The sequence below is a fragment of the Cyprinodon tularosa genome, unplaced genomic scaffold, assembly GCF_016077235.1.
Source record: "Cyprinodon tularosa strain WSP-4 unplaced genomic scaffold, ASM1607723v1 ctg1067, whole genome shotgun sequence".
NCBI lineage: Eukaryota > Metazoa > Chordata > Actinopteri > Cyprinodontiformes > Cyprinodontidae > Cyprinodon > Cyprinodon tularosa.
In genome coordinates, this window is record NW_024037857.1 from 52,664 (window position 1) to 78,220 (window position 25,557).

The 25,557-nt window shown below is 42.1% G+C and overlaps 1 protein-coding gene across 2 annotated transcripts; it reads left to right on the forward strand.

Moving 5' to 3' along the window:
* Positions 1–605: 605 nt before the first annotated feature.
* snapc2 (small nuclear RNA activating complex, polypeptide 2) lies at positions 606–24,352 on the forward strand. Of its 2 annotated transcripts, none has more exons than XM_038288177.1 (6): positions 606–942; positions 8,662–8,835; positions 12,154–12,274; positions 14,295–14,636; positions 22,090–22,178; positions 23,918–24,352. In XM_038288177.1, the coding sequence occupies exons 1-6, from the start codon at positions 727–729 to the stop codon at positions 24,185–24,187; spliced, it is 1,212 nt and encodes a 403-aa protein (XP_038144105.1). In that variant the 5' UTR covers positions 606–726; the 3' UTR covers positions 24,188–24,352. The 2 variants fall into 2 exon arrangements, with proteins under 2 accessions (XP_038144105.1, XP_038144113.1); XM_038288185.1 differs by having other exon boundaries at positions 14,301–14,636.
* Positions 24,353–25,557: the final 1,205 nt, after the last annotated feature.

Below are 25,557 nucleotides of genomic sequence, written 5' to 3' on the forward strand. Positions count from 1 at the left end.
AAACTGGAGTGAAAAAAACATCAAATGATTTTTATTTACCGGGTGTATTTGCAGCAGAATTAATAACAAATATATTTAAAAACAGATTAAAAAATAAATAAATCAGCCGATAATGAACATTAAAGGATTTGTGACTCTGGTTAACATAGATCTATGCTTTGGTAAAATAGTTTCACCCATAGATCATTTTATGCACCAATATTCAGCCTCCCTTCCTCTCTAACTGAAATCATTTATTTTATTTGATCATATTTGATATATAAAGTTACAAACCTGATAAAATGACTTTATTTCTACTGATGACATAATGTGTCTTCAGGTTCCCTTGATCTTTTCTCCATCTCTGCATCCTTTCATCTAAAAGAAGAGGTGATTTTAAGAACAAGACAGAGAGATGAGAACAGGATCGACTTACAGATTTTTATTTTCTGTCACAAAATGTTTTAAAAAGGTAAATTTAAAAAAGGTGAAAGTGACTGACATCTATTAAAAAATATTTCCTGTTTAAAAACGAATGAGAGATAAATGTGTTTCCCTGCGGACCTCCTGACCAGTAGGTGGCGGTAAAACGCCAGTAGATCGTTAGTCAACCGGTAAAACAGAAAGAAAGAGAAGAAGAAGAAGCTGCATCATCAACAACAACCGGAGGTTTTTCATTTGAACTGAACTTTTTTCCTCCAAACTTTCTGAAGGTTTTTTTTTAATCCGGCCTCTGAGCGTCTCAGGATGAAGCCGCCTCCTCGCGCTCGGACTAAGCGGGACCTGGAGATCCGCTCTGGGACCCCGGAGCCCCGCAGGAAGCCCGCGGTCCGGAGGTGGGGGCGCGTGGAGCTGAAGAAGCTGCTGGAAGCCCTGAAGGAGCTGCAGCAGGGGCCCGGAGCCCCGCGGGACATCGACTATGTGATCCTGAAGAACCGGGTTCCGACCCGGTCCATCTCAGAGGTACCAACAGAACCAGCCTTTGATTTAATACATGATTGAACTGCTTCTAAAGCCTGAACCTCCTGACTGGGTCAGCGGATCTATCAGCAAAGCAGTGGCCTAGTCAAAGTCCGGACCTCACAGTATGACGTCAGATTCAGACATTTTTATTCTTTATTGATTCTGTGTAGAAAATGACTTTTAGTTCAGTTACTTTCAGAACATTTTCATCCATAAAGTTCAGCAGAGATCAAATAGAAACATGGAGCACAAAATCATCAGATAGAAGCTGAATCAGAACCAGACTGGAGCTCAGAGCAATGAGTGCATTCTATGTTAGACCATAGTTCATCTGGACAAGAACCACATGTAGATCTACAACATGATCAGCTGTAGATCTACAACATGATCAACTGTAGATCTACAACATGATCAACTGTAGATCTACAACATGACCAACTATAGATCTAGAAATGATCAGCTGTAGATCTAGAAATGATCAACTGTAGATCTAGAACATGATCAACTGTAGATCTAGAACATGATCAACTGTAGATCTAGAAATGATCAACTGTAGATCTAGAAATGATCAACTGTAGATCTAGAACATGATCAGCTGTAGATCTAGAAATGATCAACTGTAGATCTAGAACATGATCAGCTGTAGATCTAGAAATGATCAACTGTAGATCTAGAACATGATCAGCTGTAGATCTAGAAATGATCAACTGTAGATCTACAACATGACCAACTATAGATCTACAACATGATCAGCTGTAGATCTAGAACATAATCAACTGTAGATCTACAACATAATCAACTGTAGATCTACAACACGATCAGCTGTAGATCTAGAACGTGTTCAACTCTAGATCTAGAACGTGCTCAACTGTAGATCTATAACATGATCAGCTGTAGATCTAGAAATGATCAACTGTAGGTCTAGAACGTGTTCAACTCTAGATCTAGAACGTGCTCAACTGTAGATCTATAACATGATCAGCTGTAGATCTAGAACATGATCAACTGTAGATCTAGAAATGATCAACTGTAGATCTAGAAATGATCAGCTGTAGATCTAGAACATGATCAGCTGTAGATCTAGAAATGATCCACTGTAGATCTAGAACATGATCAACTGTAGATCTAGAACATGATCAACTATAGATCTAGAACATGATCAACTGTAGATCTACAACATGATCAACTGTAGATCTAGAACATGATCAACTGTAGATCTACAACATGATCAACTGTAGATCTAGAACATGATCAGCTGTAGATCTAGAAATTATCAACTGTAGATCTAGAACATGATCAGCTGTAGATCTAGAAATGATCAGCTGTAGATCTAGAACATGATCAACTGTAGATCTACATGATCAGCTGTAGATCTACATGATCAGCTGTAGATCTAGAACTTGATCAGCTGTAGATCTAGAAAGGATCAACTGTAGATCTAGAACATGATCAACTGTAGATCTACATGATCAGCTGTAGATCTAGAACATGATCAACTGTAGATCTAGAACATGATCAACTGTAGATCTAGAACATGATCAGCTGTAGATCTAGAAATGATCCACTGTAGATCTAGAACATGATCAACTGTAGATCTAGAACATGATCAACTGTAGATCTAGAACATGATCAACTGTAGATCTACAACATGATCAACTGTAGATCTACAACATGATCAACTGTAGATCTAGAACATGATCAACTGTAGATCTACAACATGATCAACTGTAGATCTAGAACATGATCAGCTGTAGATCTAGAAATGATCAACTGTAGATCTAGAACATGATCAGCTGTAGATCTAGAACATGATCAACTGTAGATCTAGAACATGATCAACTGTAGATCTACATGATCAGCTGTAGATCTACATGATCAGCTGTAGATCTAGAAAGGATCAACTGTAGATCTAGAACATGATCAACTGTAGATCTACATGATCAGCTGTAGATCTAGAACATGATCAACTGTAGATCTAGAACATGATCAACTGTAGATCTAGAACATGATCAACTGTAGATCTACAACATGATCAACTGTAGATCTAGAACATGATCAACTGTAGATCTAGAAATGATCAACTGTAGATCTAGAACATGATCAGCTGTAGATCTAGAAATGATCAACTGTAGATCTAGAACATGATCAGCTGTAGATCTAGAACATGATCAACTGTAGATCTAGAACATGATCAACTGTAGATCTAGAACATGATCAGCTGTAGATCTACAACATGATCAGCTGTAGATCTAGAAATGATCAACTGTAGATCTAGAACATGATCAACTGTAGATCTAGAAATGATCAACTGTAGATCTAGAACATGATCAACTGTAGATCTAGAAATGATCAACTGTAGATCTAGAACATGATCAGCTGTAGATCTAGAAATGATCAGCTGTAGATCTAGAACATGATCAACTGTAGATCTACATGATCAGCTGTAGATCTAGAACATGATCAACTATAGATCTAGAAATGATCAACTGTAGATCTAGAACATGATCAGCTGTAGATCTAGAAAGGATCAACTGTAGATCTAGAACATGATCAACTGTAGATGTACATGATCAGCTGTAGATCTAGAACATGATCAGCTGTAGATCTAGAACATGACCAACTGTAGATCTAGAACATGACCAACTGTAGATCTAGAACATTACCAGCTGTAGATCTAGAACATGATCAGCTGTAGATCTACAACATGATCAACTGTAGATCTAGAACATGATCAGCTGTAGATCTAGAAATGATCAACTGTAGATCTAGAAATGATCGGCTGTAGATCTGTGACTGTAGATCTACAGTCAGATTCTCGATTCACAGAAATTGAGAATCCTTTTCTTGGTCAATCTGCTCTATAATCCAGAATTCCGTCTGGTTTCATTTTGTAAAAAAAGTTTTAAGGAACCATTACTATCCAATTATAAAAAATAAAATCTGAAAAAATGAAATTGGGGGAAAACTGGTAGAAATAAAATCTATAAATAAATAAAAAAACAGACAAACTGATAAATGGTCTTAAAAACAGAATCAAAGGTCTATTTTTTAAAAGCACTTTTTTCTTTTTCCAAATTAAAATTTTAATGAAACAGGAATAAATGTTCAATGATTTGGGTCTTTTGGCCCCTGAGGGCCGAATAATTTGCCCTGAGGGGCTGGATTGGACCCGCGTCCTGATTGGAGGACGGTTTTTAGGTGTTCCTCAGGTTAGCTTTATGCTAAGCTAACGTTCTCAGCCCTGCAGCCTCCATGGATTTAGAAAGGAAAATAATGTTTATTTAAAAAATGAATAAAAGCTGCTGGGAAATGAAATAAAACCAGGATTTCTTTGAACATAAAATCAACATGTAGAGTTTTGTTTAGTATTTGTGGGTAAAAAAAAAAACTTTCATCACTTTAAATCTTTAGGATTTTATTAATAGAAAACTTTAAAATCAAACGGAAAAGGATCAGTAACAGCTGTTGAGCTCCAGTTATCCACAGCGTTATGCTGCCCTCTAGTGGTGGCTCTGATTAGGACTCAGCCTGGAGGAAAGATTTCTACAGTCTGCTGAACTCGGGCTGGAACGACTGCAAACATTTTCTCACTTTTAGACTTTTGAATATTTCCAGCTTGTTTTACATCTGAAGAATCAGGATGAGGAAGATGAGAAAACTCAGTATTTCTGATCCAAAGGTTGAAGCTCTAAAAGAACAGGAGGATGTTTGTGATGAACTCACTGATCTCCATTTATTCACTGGATGCTGATCGCCTGAAAAAATGAAGCCATCATCCGCCATATTGGTACTCCCCACTCTGCCACAGACACGCAGTCAAAATGCCTCACTGTGCTGCAGGAAAACGTTCCTCAGACATAATTGTGTTTTACAGTCACTCTATTACAGATGGAGTAATGTAACTAAAGTAATCCCTCCCTGGGATTATTAAAGTATTTCTGATTCCTGGTTGATGGGACAGGTGTTGTGAATGAAACGGTGTCCAGCTTAAAGAGCTCCTGTGTGTCTCTGAATGTGAGCATTGATGACTGAAAGACATGTTCTGCCTCCATTTATCTGTTTACTACAGTCTGTTGGATTCATGTTCATGTGGATTTAAAAACATTTTTAATTAGTGGAAAAAATTGCAGAGGGAATATAAAAAAAAATCTAATCAACCAAAGCTTTTGTGCCCCCCCCCCCCCCCCCCCCCCCCCCCCCATCTCTGTGGACCCCCTGTTGAAGACCTCTGAGCTGAGCAATAAGTCCATCTATACTCCAATGGATTGTATAGTGCAGTCAGGGGTTGACGTTAAGGTTTTTTACCACTTGCCCTTTGGGCAAGTGACTTTCACATTTCAGTTGCCCAGAAACAAATTTTACTTGCCCAGTATAATGTTTGATAAATATAGTTCCGTCAGATAATGAACTCCAGCCTACATTACCATGTTAACATGCTTTTAAATCCTTCCTACACATTCTTTTCTAACTAAACTTTGCTTTAAACTGTTGTTTGCTTGGAAAATGTTTAGTGAATGGATGAGGATGGGTGGTGGATGTGTTACTGTACTAAAAGTTCTTTTTTTTTTTTGCCTTGTTGTTTTTTTAGCCTGCCAAGTCGAAAAAAATGTGTCCAATTTGTGCCAATTCACTGAAAAAATACCACCATCTGGTGGAAAATCACGTGAGAATGTGTACAAAACAACAAAAATGGCGCCGGCAACGCTTCTGGGTCGTTTTCATTGAAAGTCGGTGATTTTTAAAGTAATTTTGAGTGATAATTTTTTTTTTTTTGCGATCGTTGTACTGCAATGCAATGAAATTTGTACTCTCCCAACAATAAAAACTACTTGCCCCGGGAGATCGGGCGATTGTTAACATCGAGCCCTGACAGTCATGGCCAAAAGTTTAGATAATGATTAAAATGTTAATATTTCCAAAGTCTACTGCTTTAGTTTTATAACGGCAATTTTCATAAACTCCAGAATGTTCTAAAGAGTGATCAGCGTAACAGCAATTAATTGCAAAGTCAATATTTGCCTAGAAAACGAACTTTATCTCTAAAACACATTTCATGGTGATTGCAGCCCTGCCTTAAAGGAGCAGCTAACATGGTTTCAGTGATTGGTCCATTAACAGGTGTGGGTGGTGATGAGGACAGGGCTGCAGATCAATCTGTCAGGATTCAGTCAGAATGACGCCACTGGACACTTTAAACAGACGCTGCTGCTCGGCATCATTGTTCCTCTGCTGTGAACCATGGTTATCTCTAAAGAAACACCTGCAGTCATCATTGCACTGCACAAAGATGGCTGAACAGGAAAGAGAATGGCAGCTAGAGAGATTGCTCCTCAGTCAGCAATCTATGGCATCATCAAGAACTTCAAGGAGAGAGGTTCCATTGCTGCCAAAAAGGCTCCAGGGCGCCAAGAAAGACCAGCGAGCGCCAGGACCGTCTCTGAAAGTGTTTCAGCTGCGGGATGGGGCTGCCAGCGGTGCAGAGCTTGCTCAGGAATGGCAGCAGGCAGGTGTGAGTGCATCTGCACTGTGAGGCGGAGACTCTTGGAGCAAGGCCTGGTCTGAAGGAGGGCAGCAAAGAAGCCACTTCTCTCCAGGAAAACCATCAGGGACAGACTGATATTCTGCTAAAGGTCCAGGGAGGGGACAGCTGAGGACTGGGGGAAAGTCATTTCCTCTCAGCAATCCCCTTTCCCATTGTTTGGGACATCTGGAAAACAGCTGGTTGGGAGAAGACCAGGTGAGCGCTACCACCAGTCTGGTCTCATGCCGACTGTAAAGCATCCTGGAACCATTCATGGTGGGGTTGCTTCTCAGCCAAGGGAGTCGGCTCTCTCCCAGTCTGACCTAAAAACAGCCATGAATAAAGAACGGAACCAGAATGTCCTCCCAGAGCAACTTCTCCCAACCGTCCCAGAGCAGTTTGGTGATGAACGATGCCTTTTCCAGCATGATGGAGCACCTCGCCATAAAGCAAAGCTGATATCTAACGGAACATTGAGATGTTGGGTCCATGGCCTGGAAACTCCCCTGATCTTAATCCCATTGAAAACTTGAGGTCAATCATCAAGAGACGGGCGGACAAACGAAAACCTTCTGACCAAATGCAAGCATTGATGGAGCAGAATGGACGCTATCAGTCAGGATTTGGTCCAGAAGTTGGTTGAGAGCAGCCAGGGAGAAATGTCCTGAAGAAGAGGGGTCAACACTGCAAATATTGACCTGCTGCATGAACTCATTCTGTCATTAAAAGCTTTGGTTGCTCAGAATATGATGCTATTGTATTTCTATATGTGATGCAACATCTAACATGAACACCAGAGGGCAGCAGATTATGAGAAAATATATTTGTGTCATTCTCAATCCTTTGGGCCATGACTGTATAGTTTGTAGCGTAACTTTAGTCTGAGTTAGACACTGACATTGGGTCTAATGTTAGAAAATAAAAAGTTGAGGAAATAGAAAGTAATTCACTGGGAAATGTTAATGTAGGAATTCTTTATTAAATGGATAATGATGTCGTTTTTGGAGAGTTGGTTGTTTTTCTCATTTAAAAAGTTATGAACTGAAGTATATTGCAGGTTATATTGGTGAAAACAAAAGCAACTCAAACATTCCTTTATTTCTTCTTTCTTTTTTTAGGAGAAACAAAAAAGAAAAAAATGGAAAAAACTTTTTTAAAGGCTAATTCACAGATAGTGAAGCTCCAACATCTAGAAACAAAGGTGTTGATGCATAGAGTATAGATGATCATTCATGCAGAATTTAAAAACAGGAAAATCCTGCAGCGTTATCGGACATGGAATTCAGTCCTTATGTAAAATTTTGAAGTCATGTGTAAGATGTAATTACCATAACAATGCAATAAATACATGTATATCCAGGGTTCCCGCGGGTCCTTAAAGGAATAGTACACCCAAAACATGATTAGCCTTCATTTTCTACTCACCCCCATGCTGAACAACACTCTGGAGTACTTTGTTGATATCTCAAATGCATCTGGAGATCTGGGAGGCTTCTTGCTGTCTGCTGACATTCAAATAATGGAGGTCTATGGCGCCCGAGGCAGAAAGGTCCATAAAAGTCCACAAAAAACGTGTCAATATTCCTCCATACTGCTCGTCCAATGTATTCCAAGTGTCCTGAGTGGGTAGCATCCAGAATTTACTCGAAACAAAGTCATTTAGAAAGTTTTTAGAGCATAAACAGTAGTGTATAGGATTTCCTGAGAGCGCGTTCACGAGTCTACGGAAACCGCGGCAGACCAAACCAGATGAAAGTGCGCATTCAGCGTCTGCTCTGCCGATAATGCAAGCGTAGAAGAAGAAATGTGCTGTTTACCTGTGCAAAGAAAGAAACAACGAAAGAAAAATGTCTGAGGACTTCAGTGTTGAGGAAGAGCATGAGTTCTTTGCCGAGCTGAATGCGAATGAATTTAACTTGCCTGATGCTGTAGGAACCCTGATATTACATTAACACATTAATTTTATTGTGATTTATTTGTATAATATGTTATATTACATGATTTATAGACTTCATAATGACTCTGCAATGTGATTGGCCTGTTATTTTATTCTAAGTTAAAGTTAATCTACTGATCTTATGAAAGTAGGGAGTACCAATATGGCTGCTGGTGGCTTCACCCTGGAATCATCAATCCAGTGAATAGAGATCAGTGGAAGGTGTGGATGATGTAACGGGTCAGGTGACGTGTGGTTACAGGTCCGCGCCATGGTGGACTCTCTGAAGGGAAGAGTGATGTCATCAGCCAGGTTCCAGCTGAGAATGAAGCAGCGCGAGGAGCAGCGGGCCTGGAGGCCCATCCAGTGGTGGACGCACACGGCCTCCGTTCTGAGCGGAACCATGGAAACGCTCATATCTGCCGCCTTCTCTCAGGTAAACCTACGTGGCCCTGAAGTGCAAACTGCAACTACAAATCTAAAAGCGCAACTACATTAAGGAAAACACAATTACATTAACCTACCGGAAAAGGTAGGTACCAGTGGGAAACATGAGACATCGCTGATTGGACGACGGCGCCGTTTGACCCTTGAACCGGAAGTCATTCTGCCTGCTGCGGCTTTTGAAAACATGGATATTGTCAGCGCCCCAAACATAGCTGCCGTTATCCAGGAATATTTTGAATCAAGACATACGTACGAGGTGATACTGGATATGCTCAAGACTAATCACGAAATTTCAGTTAGTTTGCGTACACTGAAGACACACTTAAAAGAAGCTGGACTGTTCAGACGACGCAACTTCCGGTTCAAGGGTCAAACGGCGCCGTCGTCCAATCAGCGATGTCTCATGTTTCCCATTGGTACCTACCTTTTCCGGTAGGTTCATGTGATTGTGTTTTTCTTAATGTAGTTGTGCTTTGCTTTATGTAGTTGCGCTTTGCTTTATGTAGTTGCGCTTTGCTTTATGTAGTTGCGCTTTGCTTTATGTAGCTGTGATTTCCTTAATGTAGTTGCGCTTTGCTTTAGGTAGTTGCGATTTCCTTAATGTAGTTGCGCTTTGCTTTATGTAGTTGCGCTTTGCTTTATGTAGTTGCGCTTTGCTTTATGTAGCTGTGATTTCCTTAATGTAGTTGTGCTTTGCTTTATGTAGTTGCGCTTTGCTTTATGTAGTTGCGCTTTGCTTTATGTAGCTGTGATTTCCTTAATGTAGTTGCGCTTTGCTTTAGGTAGTTGCGATTTCCTTAATGTAGTTGCGCTTTGCTTTATGTAGTTGCGATTTCCTTAATGTAGTTGCGCTTTGCTTTATGTAGTTGCGATTTCCTTAATGTAGTTGCGCTTTGCTTTATGTAGTTGCGATTTCCTTAATGTAGTTGCGCTTTGCTTTATGTAGTTGCGATTTCCTTAATGTAGTTGCGCTTTGCTTTATGTAGTTGCGATTTCCTTAATGTCGTTGTGCTTTGCTTTATGTAGTTGCGATTTCCTTAATGTAGTTGCACTTTGCTTTATGTAGTTGCGATTTCCTTAATGTAGTTGCGCTTTGCTTTATGTAGTTGCGATTTCTTAATGTAGTTGCGCTTTGCTTTATGTAGTTGCGATTTCCTTAATGTAGTTGCGCTTTGCTTTATGTAGTTGCGATTTCCTTAATGTAGTTGCACTTTGCTTTATGTAGTTGCGATTTCCTTAATGTAGTTGCGCTTTGCTTTATGTAGTTGCGATTTCCTTAATGTAGTTGCGCTTTGCTTTATGTAGTTGCGATTTCCTTAATGTAGTTGCGCTTTGCTTTATGTAGTTGCGATTTCCTTAATGTCGTTGTGCTTTGCTTTATGTAGTTGCGATTTCCTTAATGTAGTTGCACTTTTAGATTTGTAGTTGCAGTTTGCACTTCAGGGCCACCGTATAAACCCCCCCATCTCCAGGTTCCACCGTCATGGCGGACATTAAAATCCATCCATGTTTTCCTGTTTAACGGTGAAAAGGACGGCAGGTCCTAAAGCCTCCTCACCTTCAGAAGCTTTGATCGCAGCAGGATCTTCATTCGCTCTAATCAGAGTCACCTTTAAATCTGCGGCGACCGTTTTAAAAGCGTTTAACTCAGAGAACCTGAAAATTACAAAGGTTCAACTTTTATCAATATAAACATTTTAAACAAGCTTAGATTGTCAATAATTCAACCCCCATGTTCATTTTATGGGCCTTAGATTAGCAGACATATATCACATATAGCTTCCCTTTGAAGGCGTCCAGAAGCCGTTTCATTAATCCAATCTTCAGTTGTTTATACTGCATTCATCTATAAGGCCCACAGATTAAGATTAATCCAGAATATTCATAATAAAAATAATCCATGATAAGAAAATCGACACAAAACGTCCATTTTTTGACATCAGAAAAATGAGCTGGTCATAGCTAATGCTTAGCATGTAGCTAATTAGTAGGGGTGTAAATCACATCCATCATGGCGATTCGATGCAGTATCGATTTCCTGACCCAACGATTCGATTATTTTCAATACTAAAGAATACACCACGATTCGATTCCATTAATTGGTTCATTTTTTTATTTTTTAACTTTACAGGCGAGACAATTCCAAATTTGAAATAAACCAATGAAAGCTGTAATATCGTTATGCATTTTATTGAGAAACAATAAACAATATTGTTTTTATGACCGAAATTGCTGAAAAAAACTCGTGAAGTTTGACCCGCTAGCAGAGCGAGGTGCGCGAGAACGCTGGGAGCCTTTTCCCACCTGGATCTCCGCTCTTTTTGGCCCTCATGTCCCTCCGTATCTAGACCCACAGCGCGTAGCACAGACCACGCTGCAATATTGAGCATAAATCAAAAATGTCTGCATCAAGCTCACTGCAACACACTGCTGTAAGAGTATAACCAGGAAGCGAGGTAGGAGGGCAAAATAGGTTTAGCGCCACCGCAGCACGGGAGGAGAATTACGCCCAGGAGCAAATGGATAAAAATAGACAGGAGGAAAAAATAAAACGTATCGATGCATCGGATCGTCGGCTGTTGGATCGATGCATCGATACAAAACCATTATTATTTACACCCCCTTATAAAAATCGACACACAACGTCCATTTTTTGACATCAGAAAAATAGCTAATGCTTAGCATCTTGCTAATTAGACTTTCTTCCTCAAACTGTCTGCGATGTTTGGAACGTTTCTTTATATCGTCTTTTTGCTACGAGACAAAAGCGTCTTCATCTTTGTATGACTGCATTTCATCCAGGGACAGTTGATGACGTCTGTCAGCTGATGATGAACCAACTAGTTATTCACCAAATTAAATGTTTTATGTATATATGTTTTATATATATATATATATATATATATATATATATATATATATATGTATATATATATATATATATGTATATATATATATATATATATATATATATGTATATATATGCTCCATACTGTGTTTTAATCTGCAGCCAGCAGCTGCTTATCCGGTTCTATCTGTTGGAGATGATCTCATTAAAGCTGCATCATAAGCTTGGTGATTAATCTGTAATTTATCTTCATTTAATGATCATGACAACCGCTCCTCCCTGCAGTTATCAGCTTATAATCTGCTTCTTCCACATCATCCTGTAACCTTTAGATAATAGAGGATGTGTAATCTGGTTCCTTGGCGTTAGAACAGCTGCTTAACGTCCGGTTCTCTGGAAAAAAGTGGAACATCTTCTGATTTTGCTCTGATGTTAATTTTATTTGTCGTTATGTTTTAGATGCTGACGGTGTCGTCCATCGAGCCCTGTGCTCTGAGCGGCTTTGATCCCTGCTGGGACAGGAGGCCCCCTGCTGGTCGCGGCGTCCCGATCAGACCACGGCCCCGCTCGCCACTGAAAGGTACGCCGATACGCCGATGATGGGGCGCTAAATACCAGAGGTGAAGCCGTCACTAAGAGGACCAGCTTTAACTGAGCTTTTCATGATATAATGGATCAGATGCAACATTCGGTTTGGTTTTCCTGGTGTCGTTATTAAATATATCTATATATATAAATCTCTGTTAGAATCGCTTTTATGTCCACCTCCTTTAACCCTTTAAGCCCAGAGGGTCTTGGGAGCAAATTCCCCCTGAAATTCCATCTGTGAATTAAAGCAAGTTTATCTCCAAAAACTATAAATTGGAAACACAATAGTTTGTTTTTGTGTGACAGAAAAGCTTGAGGAATATTTTTCAGGTGGAGCCACTATTTTTAATGTCAGCATGTCTGATTTATTGGTGATTAAAGAAAGAAAAAAGGGAAAATATTTAGCCTCGCCAAATTTTTTTTCAAAATAAAAGCTCCAAAATAGCATAAAGCTCATTAGAAGCTCTGACTTTATAGATCTACATCTAGACTAGAACTCAATCTAAGAAGTTGAAGCATGTTTGTTCCACAGGTTTTAGTGAGCAGTGGAGTTGCTAACTTCCTGAAGGAAAAAAAAAAGGGACACTTCATGTGACCCAATTTACCCAATTTTTTTAAGCCCCTCTTTGTGTGAAATATTTTTTTTTTATCTATTTGACTCAAATCTGCATTGAATTAAATTCTATTTGCAGTTTGCTTTATATCCATCATCTGTGACTCTTTCCACCCAGGTATTTGTTTTTTCCCATTCCTCCCAATATCTCAGCATCCTTTTTTCTGGAGGAGGAGCTTCGCTATGCGAAGATGCACCGCCCCCAAAAGCAGCATCACCATTTAAATTACTCCGTTTATCCACTTTGATGCTCTGTTGTGTCGCTATCTTTTCCGTTAGCGACACTCGGCTCGACCAATGGGATGAGGGGATTCTGGATCGTTACATATATGCTGCTATAGGCTTAGACTGCTGGAGGACATAGGGACCCCTTTTTCATCATTCTGCTTCATTCTATCTCTATTCTCCCACTCTGCAGAATCTGTTAGTTCAATCTCTAACGTTCTGCTCTCTCTGCTTTTTCTCATAGTAGCTTCATCTGGTCTGTTCCTGTTTGGCTGTGACTCCATCCTGGAGAGAAATATCAGCTGTGCTGCTGCCATCAACACCTTTGTTTCTAGATGTTGGAGCTTGGCCTGTTTTCCAGTGTAGTCCTGTTTCTCTGACTGTGACTAACTGGATGTGCTCTCTTCATCCTCTGACATGGGAGCTGGCTCGGAGCTCGTCTGTCTGGCTGTGTGTTTCCTGGATGGGGCCGCCTTTAACAGCTGCCTTTTGTATCTATGCTTCTTTTTCTATGTCTGCTTCTGTCTCCTTGAACCCCAGTGGGCCTCAGCAGATGGCCGCTCACACTGAGCCTGGTTCAGAGATTGAACTAACAGATTCTGCAGAGTGGGAGAATAGAGATAGAATGAAGCAGAATGATGAAAAAGGGGTCCCTATGTCCTCCAGCAGTCTAAGCCTATAGCAGCAGAACTATAGAGATAGATCAGGATAACCCAGCGATTTTGGATGAGGTATAAAAAAGGTAAAGCCACAGTGTATCCAAGCTATAGTTAGCCCAAAATACGATCTATTAGCAGGACTTTCTTCCAGTCTCCAAAATCCTGGGATTTTAGGAAGTCACTGAAACTCCCATTAAGGATTTTGTTTTTATTTAATTTAATGCCATAAGCGGACTGGTTTTCATTTTTTTGGGACAAAACAAAAACTCAAAAGCCGAAAAATAATGTGTCTAAATCCCAATAAATGAAGATAGTGGTCTGATGTTTGTGATAAAGACCAGGTGGTGAGTGTTGAAGGAACATCCGGCAGAGTGGTAAACATTAGCTTAGCTTACGTCCACACAGAAGCTGTAAAACCTTTGTTTTGTTAAGATCCTCATTCATCCTGTTTTTATTCGCCGTAGGTGAAAACCCTGGCAGAGTTCCTCCTAACCTGTTTATCATCCCTCCTGCAGCAGCAGCAGCAGCATGCAGAGGCCTCCCAGCACCTTCTAAAACCCCTCCGGCTGTCAAACAGACGTCTCCTGCTGCTGCCGTCTCCAGCCCACCAACAGGACATCCACAGCCTGCTTCTGCATCGCCTCCTTTCCCCGCCTCCAGCCCTTCCTCTTCCGACTCCTCGGCCCCGCTGTCCGACGCGGCGGCTAAGCGCCCTGCGAAGTCCAGGCCAACCAGGAAGCGCGCCGCTGCAGAAAGCAGAAGGAGTGCACTTGAATATGTGGTGGACTTTGAAAAGATCTACAAGTTCTTGAGTTTTCTCCAAAATCCCAGCGATGTCTCTCACCTCACTCCCATGGGTGAGTCGGCCATAAACCTGCCTGGGTCGCCTCTAAGCTGTGGGATTACAGGAAGGAAGATTAGATAAGATAAGGTTTAGTTTTACTGGCCCACTGTGGTGAAAAATTGGCACGCAGTGGCAAAAACGAAGAGGAAGGGAGACATGCTGCGACGTTAGCCCGTCTGCAGCAGCGCTCTCTCTGCTTAGCGGGAAGCACCGCTGGCTCTGATGGAGGTTTTATTGTTTTATTTGGTAAAATGTTCATTTGATTAATGTTTATCTGACTGTGGTCATTATTATTCCTCCACTAAATGAAAAATGTCAGAGTTTATTATGATGTAGAGACTATTAATGCAGCTCCAGACTAGCCTTGAATGTGGTGATGTCATCATTACGCTTCTGTTCCAGTTGACCCAGATTTATTCTGCGTGCTCCTGTTTTCCCAGAGTCCCGACTTACTTGGTGAGAACACGAGTCCGTACACGCGTTCTAGTGAATTGAGAAACGGCGCTTGTTTGCCCATGACGGCCGACTGAATTTCAAACCTGTTTGATTTTCTCCGGACGTTACGATTCCTGATGGGGAGGTGGTTGAGAGAGGCCGATCGCCCCTCGTTACCCCCCTGTACTCTACAGGACGCACGATCTGACATTTTGTGCATAGGCGTGCAGTTGGCACAGTGGTTAGCCGACCCGGGTTCGAATCTGACCTGCGGTCCTTTGCTGCATGTCTCTTCCCCTCTCAGAGTGCTGTAGACCAACAGGTCCTCTCCGTACACGCCTCATCACTTTCCATCCATCCATCATCCATCCATCCATCCATCCATCCATCCATCCATCCATCCATCATCCATCCATCCATCATCCATCCATCCATCCATCCATCATCCATCCATCCATCATCCATCCATCCATCCATCATCCATCCATCCATCCATCCATCCATCCATCCATCCATCCATCCATCATCCATCCATCCATCCATCATCCATCCATCCATCATCCATCCATCCATCCATCCATCCATCATCCATCCATCCATCATCCATCCATCCATCCATCATCCATCCATCCATCATCCATCCATCCATCCATCCATCCATCCATCCATCCATCCATCCATCCATCCATCCATCCATCCATCCATCCATCCATCCACCCATCATCCATCTGGGGTCGGGTCGCGGGGGTAGCAGCTTCAGTAGGGAGGCCCAGACGTCCCTCTCCCCAGCCACCCAGCTCCTCTGGGGGAATCCCAAGGCAGAGAAACATAGTCTCTCCAGCGTGTTCTGGGCCTCCTCCTGGTGGGACGTGCCTGGAACACCTCACCAGGAAGACGTCCAGGTGGGGCTGAGTATTGTTCAAAAATTTTCGGTTCCGGTACCAATACCGATACCTTCACTTCGATACCGGTTCCTGAACGATACTTTTTTCGATACCAGTTTTATAAAATCAATTCGAAGAAAAAGAAAATTACACAACATAAAAAAGTACAAATCTTGAGTTTTATTTTAAGCTCTGATTTTTCCATTTACATTTTTCCTCTTACATAAAAAAATAATTTCAGTGTCTAATATTCACTGTAACATTGTGAGGACCTTTTTACTTAGCAGTTTTCCTTTAGAAAAATGACCATGTCTGACAAACAAGCCCGTTGAATGGGATCCTACTGACAGCGCACCGCTGGGATGGGGGGGTCTGAGCGGCTCCCACAGAAATAATATTGGAAGGCAGGATGAACTGACTGCACTGATTAAGTTTTCAGGTGGATTTTCCCACTTAAAAACATATTAAAACTACTTTATTCCCACTGATCACAGCAAATATAGCTGCAAGGCAGAGAAAGGATAGAGTAGCTCCGCCCAACGCGCGTCAGAGCCACTTTTCGACCGCGCAGCTCATTCGTTAACAGACCCCAAGATAAGTGCAGCCTTGAAAACGGCTGTAATATAAACACATGACTGTATATTACCAGTTCTAACATCATTTATTGGTTTTTTTTTTTTAGTTAAGTTATGTTGAGTTATGTTTGTTAAGTTATTAACAGAATCGGTAACTAAGGGCAACCTTGGCGGAGTCCAACCCTCACCGGAAACGAGTCTGACTTACTGCCGGCAATGCAGACCAGGCTCTGACACCGGTCATACAGAGACCTAACAGCCTCCATTAAAGGGCCGGTACTCCATACTCCCGGAGTACCCCCCCACAGGACCCCCCGAGGGGCACGGTCGAATGCCTTCTCAAGATCCACTAAACACATGTAGACTGGTTGGGCAAACCCACATGAACCCTCCAGGATCCTGCTGAGGGTGTAGAGCTGATCCAGGGTTCCACAACCAGGATGAAAACCACACTGCTCCTCCTGGATCCCAGATTCAACTATCCATCCTGTTCAACAGTGTTATTATGAACAGGGGCAGAGACGCTGCTTCCTACGGAAGGGGATTAGGGCCACTGAAAAAAAAAAAAAAGTTAACCAATTTTTACATTTTATTTCAGCTTAGTATGGGGAAAAAGTCAGAATTCTGACTTTAATCTCAGAATTCTTACAGCTATCAAACATGTTAGCATCAAGCCGTAGCCATGTCTGTTTTAGAGACTAGCTTTCTTGTTTTAATGACCTTCTGCTCCTCCATTAATGAGGGGACCCCTCGGGCACGTAAAAAGTTGCCTAATTCTGTCATTTTCCACCGATGTGTCACTGGCCACCTCAAACAACTCGCATCTTTGTCAGTGAAGCTGAGTGCTCCACATCTCTGCCTTCATGGTGCCCATCTACATTAAGATCCACAATTCTGAGAAAAAAGTCTGAATTCTGAAAAAAAAAGTCAGAATTCAGAAAAAAGTCAGAATTCTGAGAAAAAAAGTCAGAATTCAGAAAAAAGTCAGAATTCGGAGATTAAAGTCAGAATTCAGAAAAAAGTCAGAATTCGGAGATTAAAGTCAGAATTCGGAGATTAATGTCAGAATTCGGAGATTAAAGTCAGAATTCAGAAAAAAGTCAGAATTCGGAGATTAAAGTCAGAATTCGGAGATTAAAGTCAGAATTCGGAGATTAATGTCAGAATTCGGAGATTAAAGTCACAATTCAGAAAAAAGTCAGAATTCGGAGATTAAAGTCAGAATTCGGAGAAAAAAAAGTCAGAATTCTCAGAAAAAAGTCAGAATTTGGAGATTAAAGTCAGAATTCGGAGAAAAAAAGTCAGAATTCGGAGATTAAAGTCAAAATTCGGAGATTAAAGTCAGAATTCGGAAAAAAGTCAGAATTCGGAGATTAATGTCAGAATTCGGAGATTAAAGTCACAATTCAGAAAAAAGTCAGAATTTGGAGATTAAAGTCAGAATTCGGAGATTAAAGTCAGAATTCAGAAAAAAGTCAGAATTCGGAGATTAAAGTCAGAATTCGGAGAAAAAAAGTCAGAATTCGGAGATTAAAGTCAAAATTCGGAGATTAAAGTCAGAATTCGGAAAAAAGTCAGAATTCGGAGATTAAAGTCAGAATTCGGAGAAAAAAAGTCAGAATTCTCAGAAAAAAGTCAGAATTCAGAGATTAAAGTCAGAATTCGGAGGAAAAAAGTCAGAATTCTCAGAAAAAAGTCAGAATTTGGAGATTAAAGTCAGAATTCGGAGAAAAAAAGTCAGAATTCGGAGATTAAAGTCAAAATTCGGAGATTAAAGTCAGAATTCGGAAAAAAGTCAGAATTCGGAGATTAATGTCAGAATTCGGAGATTAAAGTCACAATTCAGAAAAAAGTCAGAATTTGGAGATTAAAGTCAGAATTCGGAGATTAAAGTCAGAATTCAGAAAAAAGTCAGAATTCGGAGATTAAAGTCAGAATTCGGAGAAAAAAAGTCAGAATTCGGAGATTAAAGTCAAAATTCGGAGATTAAAGTCAGAATTCGGAAAAAAGTCAGAATTCGGAGATTAAAGTCAGAATTCGGAGAAAAAAAGTCAGAATTCTCAGAAAAAAGTCAGAATTCAGAGATTAAAGTCAGAATTCGGAGGAAAAAAGTCAGAATTCTCAGAAAAAAGTCAGAATTTGGAGATTAAAGTCAGAATTTGGAGATTAAAGTCAGAATTCGGAGATTAAAGTCAGAATTCAGAAAAAAGTCAGAATTCGGAGATTAAAGTCAGAATTCAGAAAAAAGTCAGAATTCGGAGATTAAAGTCATAATTCGGAGAAAAAAGTCATAATTCTCAGAAAAAAGTCAGACTTTTTTTTCCATGTTAAACTGAAATAAAATGTAAAAATCTGTTAATTTTTTTTTCAGTGGCCCTAATCCTCTTCCGTAGCTTCCTCTTTGAACTCTGACTGTTTAGATGCTTGGTTAAAGCAGAAGGTCCCTGAGGTCCTTGAGTCCATGTTTCTACAGCACTGGGATCCAGATCCTGTTAGCAGATCTGCTAGGAAGCCAAACAGTTATCGAAGGAGGAGTTTTATAATCTCTATCAATCAATCAATCAGGATTCTACTATAACCGCTGATAAGATACCAACAGGTGCAACAATTATCCAGGCAACAAACTTTATTCAGGTTTGTCCTTACTGAGCGGCACTCATAAAATCCAGATGATAGTAAGTGGTAGTATCCCTGGATCATAAAGCAGAATGACAGAAAAGGTGAGACCGAGTCTCAGGCTGCTGGTTTCCTCCCAGAACTCCCAGTTCCTCCATGACCCAAAGCTTAGATTCAGGCTCCTTTGTTTTAACATTTTTATTTAAAGCTCACTGTGAGTTTACTCTAAACGTTTGTTGAAGAAATCATTTCTACATCATATAAAGACTGGAGGAGCGAATAATAACCTGGGCAGGTTTACCACCACTGTTAGCTGATAGGCTGGAAAAAGTTCAGTTTAGGCAAACGGACGTTTTCTGGAAGACGTTTCTCATCTAAGACGCTTCTATAGCTCTAACTAGTGGGAGAACTGGGATGAATATACTGGAGGTGGAACAAAGTTAGGGGGAACTAAAGATGGCAATCCCTTCTACTGGATTGGCCATGGGGGGTGTTAATGGTAGTGGGGGGGGGTTCTGATGGGTCGTTAACTCCCTCGTATGATTGGGTTCAATCAGATCCTTCATTGAAGAGTGAGTTAGACTGGGGCGGGTGGGAGCTGAATCTTCTGGCTCTTAAAGTGATGGTGGAGATTCATCCCAACATATTCTCATTATCAGTTGGTATGAAATCGTACGAAAAGTTATGCACAGTATTTTGTACGTTTTGGACGTTTTTCCTCGAAAAAACAGATCAGTGCGCAGGCAGACAGACGCAAAAAGCAGATCCGCGGACAGACGTAAAACTTGGAAAAACAGTGCAATAATTACTTCTTCATGTCTCTAACTACGTTGCTTGCTGTTTTATATCTTAGGGTTAGGGTTAATTGTATGTTAAATCCTATGTTATTTGATGGTGCGTAAGATGCGCATGTGCAAGGATATCTTGTCTTGAGGCAAGACGTAAAAATACGACGAAATACTACAAAAAAAAACGTCAGCAATGTACGAAATTACGGTGCATAACTTTTCGTACGATTTCATACGAACTCATAATGAGAATACACTGTTCATCCAGGTCACAGTCATTCCAAGGGACGTTAGAAAACAATCCACTGGACTTAGTTTCCAAGTTTGAAGACGTTTCTCTTCCCATCCAGGAAGCTTTGTTTCTGTTTAGAAAAAATGCAAATAGAAACAGACGAATGGGTCCACCCCTTTGGAATGGCAGTTGTTTTGTTTCTCTGTTAGCCTGTAAAACCTGAAACCGGTCTATGTCTCTGAAAGGGGGGCATCAAACAACAATTCCAATTAAAGCCGCAAGCGGCATTGCGTGGCCCTCGCAGCTCGCACCGCCTGGCCTGTCGCGACAGCGGGAGCCGAGTGAATTTTTTGTAAAACTTTGTTGTAAAAGTTATTCCATTGTGAATTTCTTGAAAAGTACCCTAACTTCGGGGCCCCGGGCGACCCCTTCAGCATTCACGAAAACTCAGGATTTCTGATAACTTTTAATCTCACGTGTCTTTACTACCAACACACCAAGTTTGAATCCAACAGCTCATAATCCCTGGGAGGAGTTTGCAAAAGTTTGACGTGAACAAAAATGAGAAATGGCCAAAAATCGCACTTTGACCCAAAATGGCCGACTTCCTGTGGGTTTTAGGGCATACCTCCAAGAGACTTTTTTTCATGATGTTATGAGATCTACCTATGTACCAAATTTCAAATCTCTGTGACTTACGGTATTCCCTATCTCATTCTAGGGGGCGCCCATTTCCATTTCATGCGAGGGACAATTTCTGGTCAAGTTTGGTGACTTTTCCAGTTTGTTGAAGCCTCCAAATAAGCAATTCATTGGGGAGAAAAATAAGAATAACAAACATTCGAAGTACAATAGGCCTTCGCTGCTCGGGCCTAATAATGCCCTTTGTTAAATTATTGCAATCATATATCAACGGTCATCTGTCAATCAAATGTTTTCGGTCATAGCATCTTGATTCATGTGTCGCAGCTAATATACGCAACGGTTGAAACCAGAATCCTTTCCTTTCCCATTGAGTTGCGTCCCAGTGTTCACGGGGATGGACGTCTGTGTCTTCGGCAGGCGTAGAGCTAACAGAACTGGCAGCGTTGCGAGGCAAGGGCTCAAACATGTACGGCTGGAAGCCTTCTACACCAAACCAAGCTTCTGCTGCCCTGGCGTCCTCTTCCACAACATCTTCGTCCCCGCTTTCCTCCTCTAAATAAAAAATGGATGACGGAGGAGACTCATCCACGACCTCCGACACTAAACTCTCCTCCTCTTGCATGTTTCCGCTGTCCATAGCGTTCCTTGACAGCGTCGTTTCTAAGTCACCAATTTAGTGCTACTTGGTCCCAATGGAATTTCCCATTGGGAACCTGCTAGCACTAAGATGCTAACTGGTTAGCAAGATGCTTCCAACAAACTGGCCACAATTAAACTTGCTTGCTAACCTTCCGCCACAACAATCCCGCCCCCTTGATAATCGACCAATCACATTCACTTTATTCACTCGTGTAAAGTCGGGTACCACTCGGGAGAATTCGGAAATGCAACGGTTGGAAAGGCCGCTTCCCTACGACTTTAAAAATTGTTGTTTATTTAAAAAAAATAGGGATAAAAAGATGTTTTTATTTGAAATATTCAATTTACAAATAAACACTTTTATTAATGTATTGAATTGGTGGCATTCTTTGCTCTCCATAGAGATTTCCATCTATAGATTTCTGCTGGTTTGAGCAGAATACTAAAAGCTTCCAGAAGCATCTGAGGTTCCTCAGTAGCATCATGGAGAGCTAGCTAACGTTACTCACTGACCCAGTTTTCATGTTGGAGGATGTTTCTGGTTCATCAAGGAAAACCAAAGAACAAAAGACAATAAATAACTTTTATTGCTGTACTCTAAAGTCTTTGGCCGTGACCCTCGTAAAGATGACATCATCTCTTTGTCCTCCAGAGAGTGCGGTAGTTTTGGACCTGCTGATGTCCCTCCCTGAAGAGCTCCCTCACCTGGACTGCAGGAAGCTGCAGGCCCACCTGGTCCAGGTAGGTTCTGCTGTTTGGTTCCTGCTTGTTTAATGAGTCCAAATGTTTAACCCGCTCAAACCAAGCCAGCGGTTTCCCAGCATCGCCGCCGTAATTTCTGTTCCACAATGAGACTAATAAAAGCCTCTGTTTCACAATGCGGCCATGATAACCGTCCCATAAACCAGCCTGAAGCCACGCCAGCTTTATTTATTTGCACTAAACAAACATTGTTAACATGAATCAGTTGCAAATACAGGAAAGCGTATAAAATCTGTCCTCAAACCAACTTTACCAATAAAACCACCTCCGTCATGCTGGGACGCCATCCAGGGAGAAAAGGAAAGAGACGCTGATGGTTCCTGGATTCGCCACAGATAAACGTCTCCAGGAGGTCAATGTTTCTGGAAACGTCTTATTTACGGAAACGTTCATGCTGAAAAGAACTAGTTTTGAAAAGACAAAACCTTTTACGATGCTGTGTATCGAACAGGACATCGCCATGGCTGTTACCGTGGTGATTAAAACTCTAAACTGCGTTTAGCGCCGTCCAGACGACGCTGGCTTTTTGTATTAACTGCGTCCGATTGGTCAAAAGGTCCGATCTAAGCGGCCGCCTTGCCTCTAGATGAAAACCAAATGAATCGTTGCGTGCGCCTTCGCAGGCGGCGCCTCTCCCACCAACGCTGATCTCCTTGGCTGCCAGCAGCAGACGGCGTCAGAAAACTAGCATTCAGGCAGGCGGTGAGATCTTCAGCGTGGAGCCTCTAGGAGGAGCTGCGTCCAGACCCGTTTCCAGAACCGCATCCAAAAATTGAAGAGCAACGACAAACCTGAGGACTGCGGTGTCTCCTCTAATGGAGAACGCCATAACGCTGCGTTCTTTAAAGCAAATAGCGGGCTAACGCGTGTTTTTAGAACACGGGTGGACCCGCTAACAATCAGCTTCTGGTTCCTTCCCCACTGGCTAGAAAGCTGGTCTAATCCCTGTCTGGTGACATCATCACGCTGGGTTAGCGTCAGCTGCTCCCACTGCTGATTGTTTCCCACTTTAAATGGGTTTTTCAGCCAATGGGAAAGGGGCAGAAGCGAAGGACAGCTGAGGGAACACAAAGCGCTAAACCTTGCCGTACATCAAAGTCCATCAGGGCGCCTCGCATGGAGCCTGAGGTCGAGAGGTTAATCCAGCGTACCGCCGTTCTGTCAGATGAGCGTACCCATAGTCTATATTCAAGCGCTAGACGTCAGATTTGCTTTTATCTCTTTAATTTTACACGATAAATAAACTTTAAACTACCTAAACGGGCATGTAACCCTTTAGTCATGAACAAAAAAAACTATTTAAGGTCAGATCGCCATACGCTTCAAAAACCACCCAAAAGTGTATCTATGCTTCTTTTTCTATCTCTGCTTCTGTCTCCTTGAACCCCAGTGGGCCTCAGCAGATGGCCGCTCACACTGAGCCTGGTTCTGCTGGAGGTTTCTTCCTGTTCAAAGGGAGTTTTTCCTCTCCACTGTCGCTACAAGCATGCTCAGTGTGAGGGATTGCTGAACAGTCAATGAGTCGATGCAATCAGCTGGTTTTCCTTAGATAGAAAACTTTGAATCAATCTGACTGGATGATCTGGTGAACTGGAAAGTGACCTGAGATGACAGGATGTGAATTGGAGCTATAGAAATAAACTGAATAGAATTGAATACTGTCGCGCTATAGAAACGGTCATTCTAGATGAACCTTCCTGTCTCTCCTGCTGGTTTAGATGCATCAGGCCCTCTGGGCTCCTGCGGACTCTAGGTCTGCAAAGCAGCTGCTCTCCATGCTGAAGGACACGCAGGCGCCCGCAGCTCCAGATCCCGACCCGGCACGCAGTCCGGCTCCAGGAACGGCCGGTCCCGACGGCGATCCAGGAGGCTCCAGGTTCTGCCCGCCTCTCAACCCGTTCCTCGTTCCGCTGAACCTGTTGCAGCGCAGGCAGACTTCCAGCTCTAACGTCCTTCCGTCTGCGTCTGTGAACGACGTGGAGACATGAATCAGTTTTCATCAAACGCCGCCTCAGATTCTCAGATTGAGTCACACGTTTTCCACAATGACATTTGATGCCACTTTAAACGTTTGTCTCCTTGGTTTGAATATCTTTTTTTGTTGTTTTCAATGTAAATTTTTGTGAATAAACTGGTTATTTATGAATCATTTATTTCTGTTGTGGAAAACTGATTAATGAATTCTGCTTTATTTAAAGTTTTTAGTTTTATTTAATCCATCCAGGACTGATCTGCTGTAGGATGGAATTAAATGAATCCAGTCATACGTGCTGGGGAAGATTCTCAGTCATCCAGGTCCAAGTCATTCCAAAGCCTCTAATGCCCCATACCTGTCTATGTCTCTGTAAGGAGGGGGGGTTTAGTCAGTTGCTGCATTGTAGGTTTTTGAACCTACAATTAAGTTGATTCCTTCCCGCTATCATCGTAGCTCCAACTCCTTTAGAAGAGAACAGGAGACCTCGCCTGTTCAGCCAGGCCAACTATTCCCTCTAAGGACCCCCCCTTTCAGAGACATATACTCCATTTAAACTAACCTTGAAAAACCGTGCCTAGACCGGTCCGAGCTCAGTAACTGAGATAACTTATGGTGTGTGAATGGAAAGCAAACTGAACCGGACCGAGCTAGACACAACTGGACCGAGCTAGACACAACCGGACCGAGCTAGACACAACCGGACCGAGCTAGACACAACCGAACCGAGCTAGACACAACCGGACCGAGCTAGACACAACCGAACCGAGCTAGACACAACCGGACCGAGCTAGACACAACCGAACCGAGCTAGACACAACCGGACCGAGCTAGACACAACCGAACCGAGCTAGACACAACCGGACCGAGCTAGACACAACCGAACCGAGCTAGACACAACCGGACCGAGCTAGACACAACCGAACCGAGCTAGACACAACCGGACCGAGCTAGACACAACCGGACCGAGCTAGACACAACCGGACCGAGCTAGACACAACCGGACCGAGCTAGACACAACCGAACCGAGCTAGACACAACCGAACCGAGCTAGACACAACCGGACCGAGCTAGACACAACCGCACCGAGCTAGACACAACCGGACCGAGCTAGACACAACCGAACCGAGCTAGACACAACCGGACCGAGCTAGACACAACCGGACCGAGCTAGACACAACCGGACTGAGCTAACTGCAGACCAGTTCCAGAGGTGGGCTCGGCTCGGTTTTTCCCTGGCTCGGTTCTCTGATAACAAGAGTGCATGAGCAGAAAGCGTCATCTCCATCTGGCTGCACATCCCGATTCACACTCCATTCCACTAGTTGGCGCTAATGCCCCTCCAGAAACAGAAGAAGAAGAAAAACCTCTTCAACTATAAACAAC

Bases quoted from the DNA above. Each gene is read 5' to 3' on its own strand.
- snapc2 (XM_038288177.1), top strand. From the start codon at position 727: ATGAAGCCGCCTCCTCGCGCTCGGACTAAGCGGGACCTGGAGATCCGC. The intron at 12,275-14,294 runs GTACGCCGATAC...TCCCTCCTGCAG, and splicing joins GCCCCGCTCGCCACTGAAAG to CAGCAGCAGCAGCATGCAGA. The intron at 14,637-22,089 runs GTGAGTCGGCCA...TTTGTCCTCCAG, and splicing joins CTCTCACCTCACTCCCATGG to AGAGTGCGGTAGTTTTGGAC.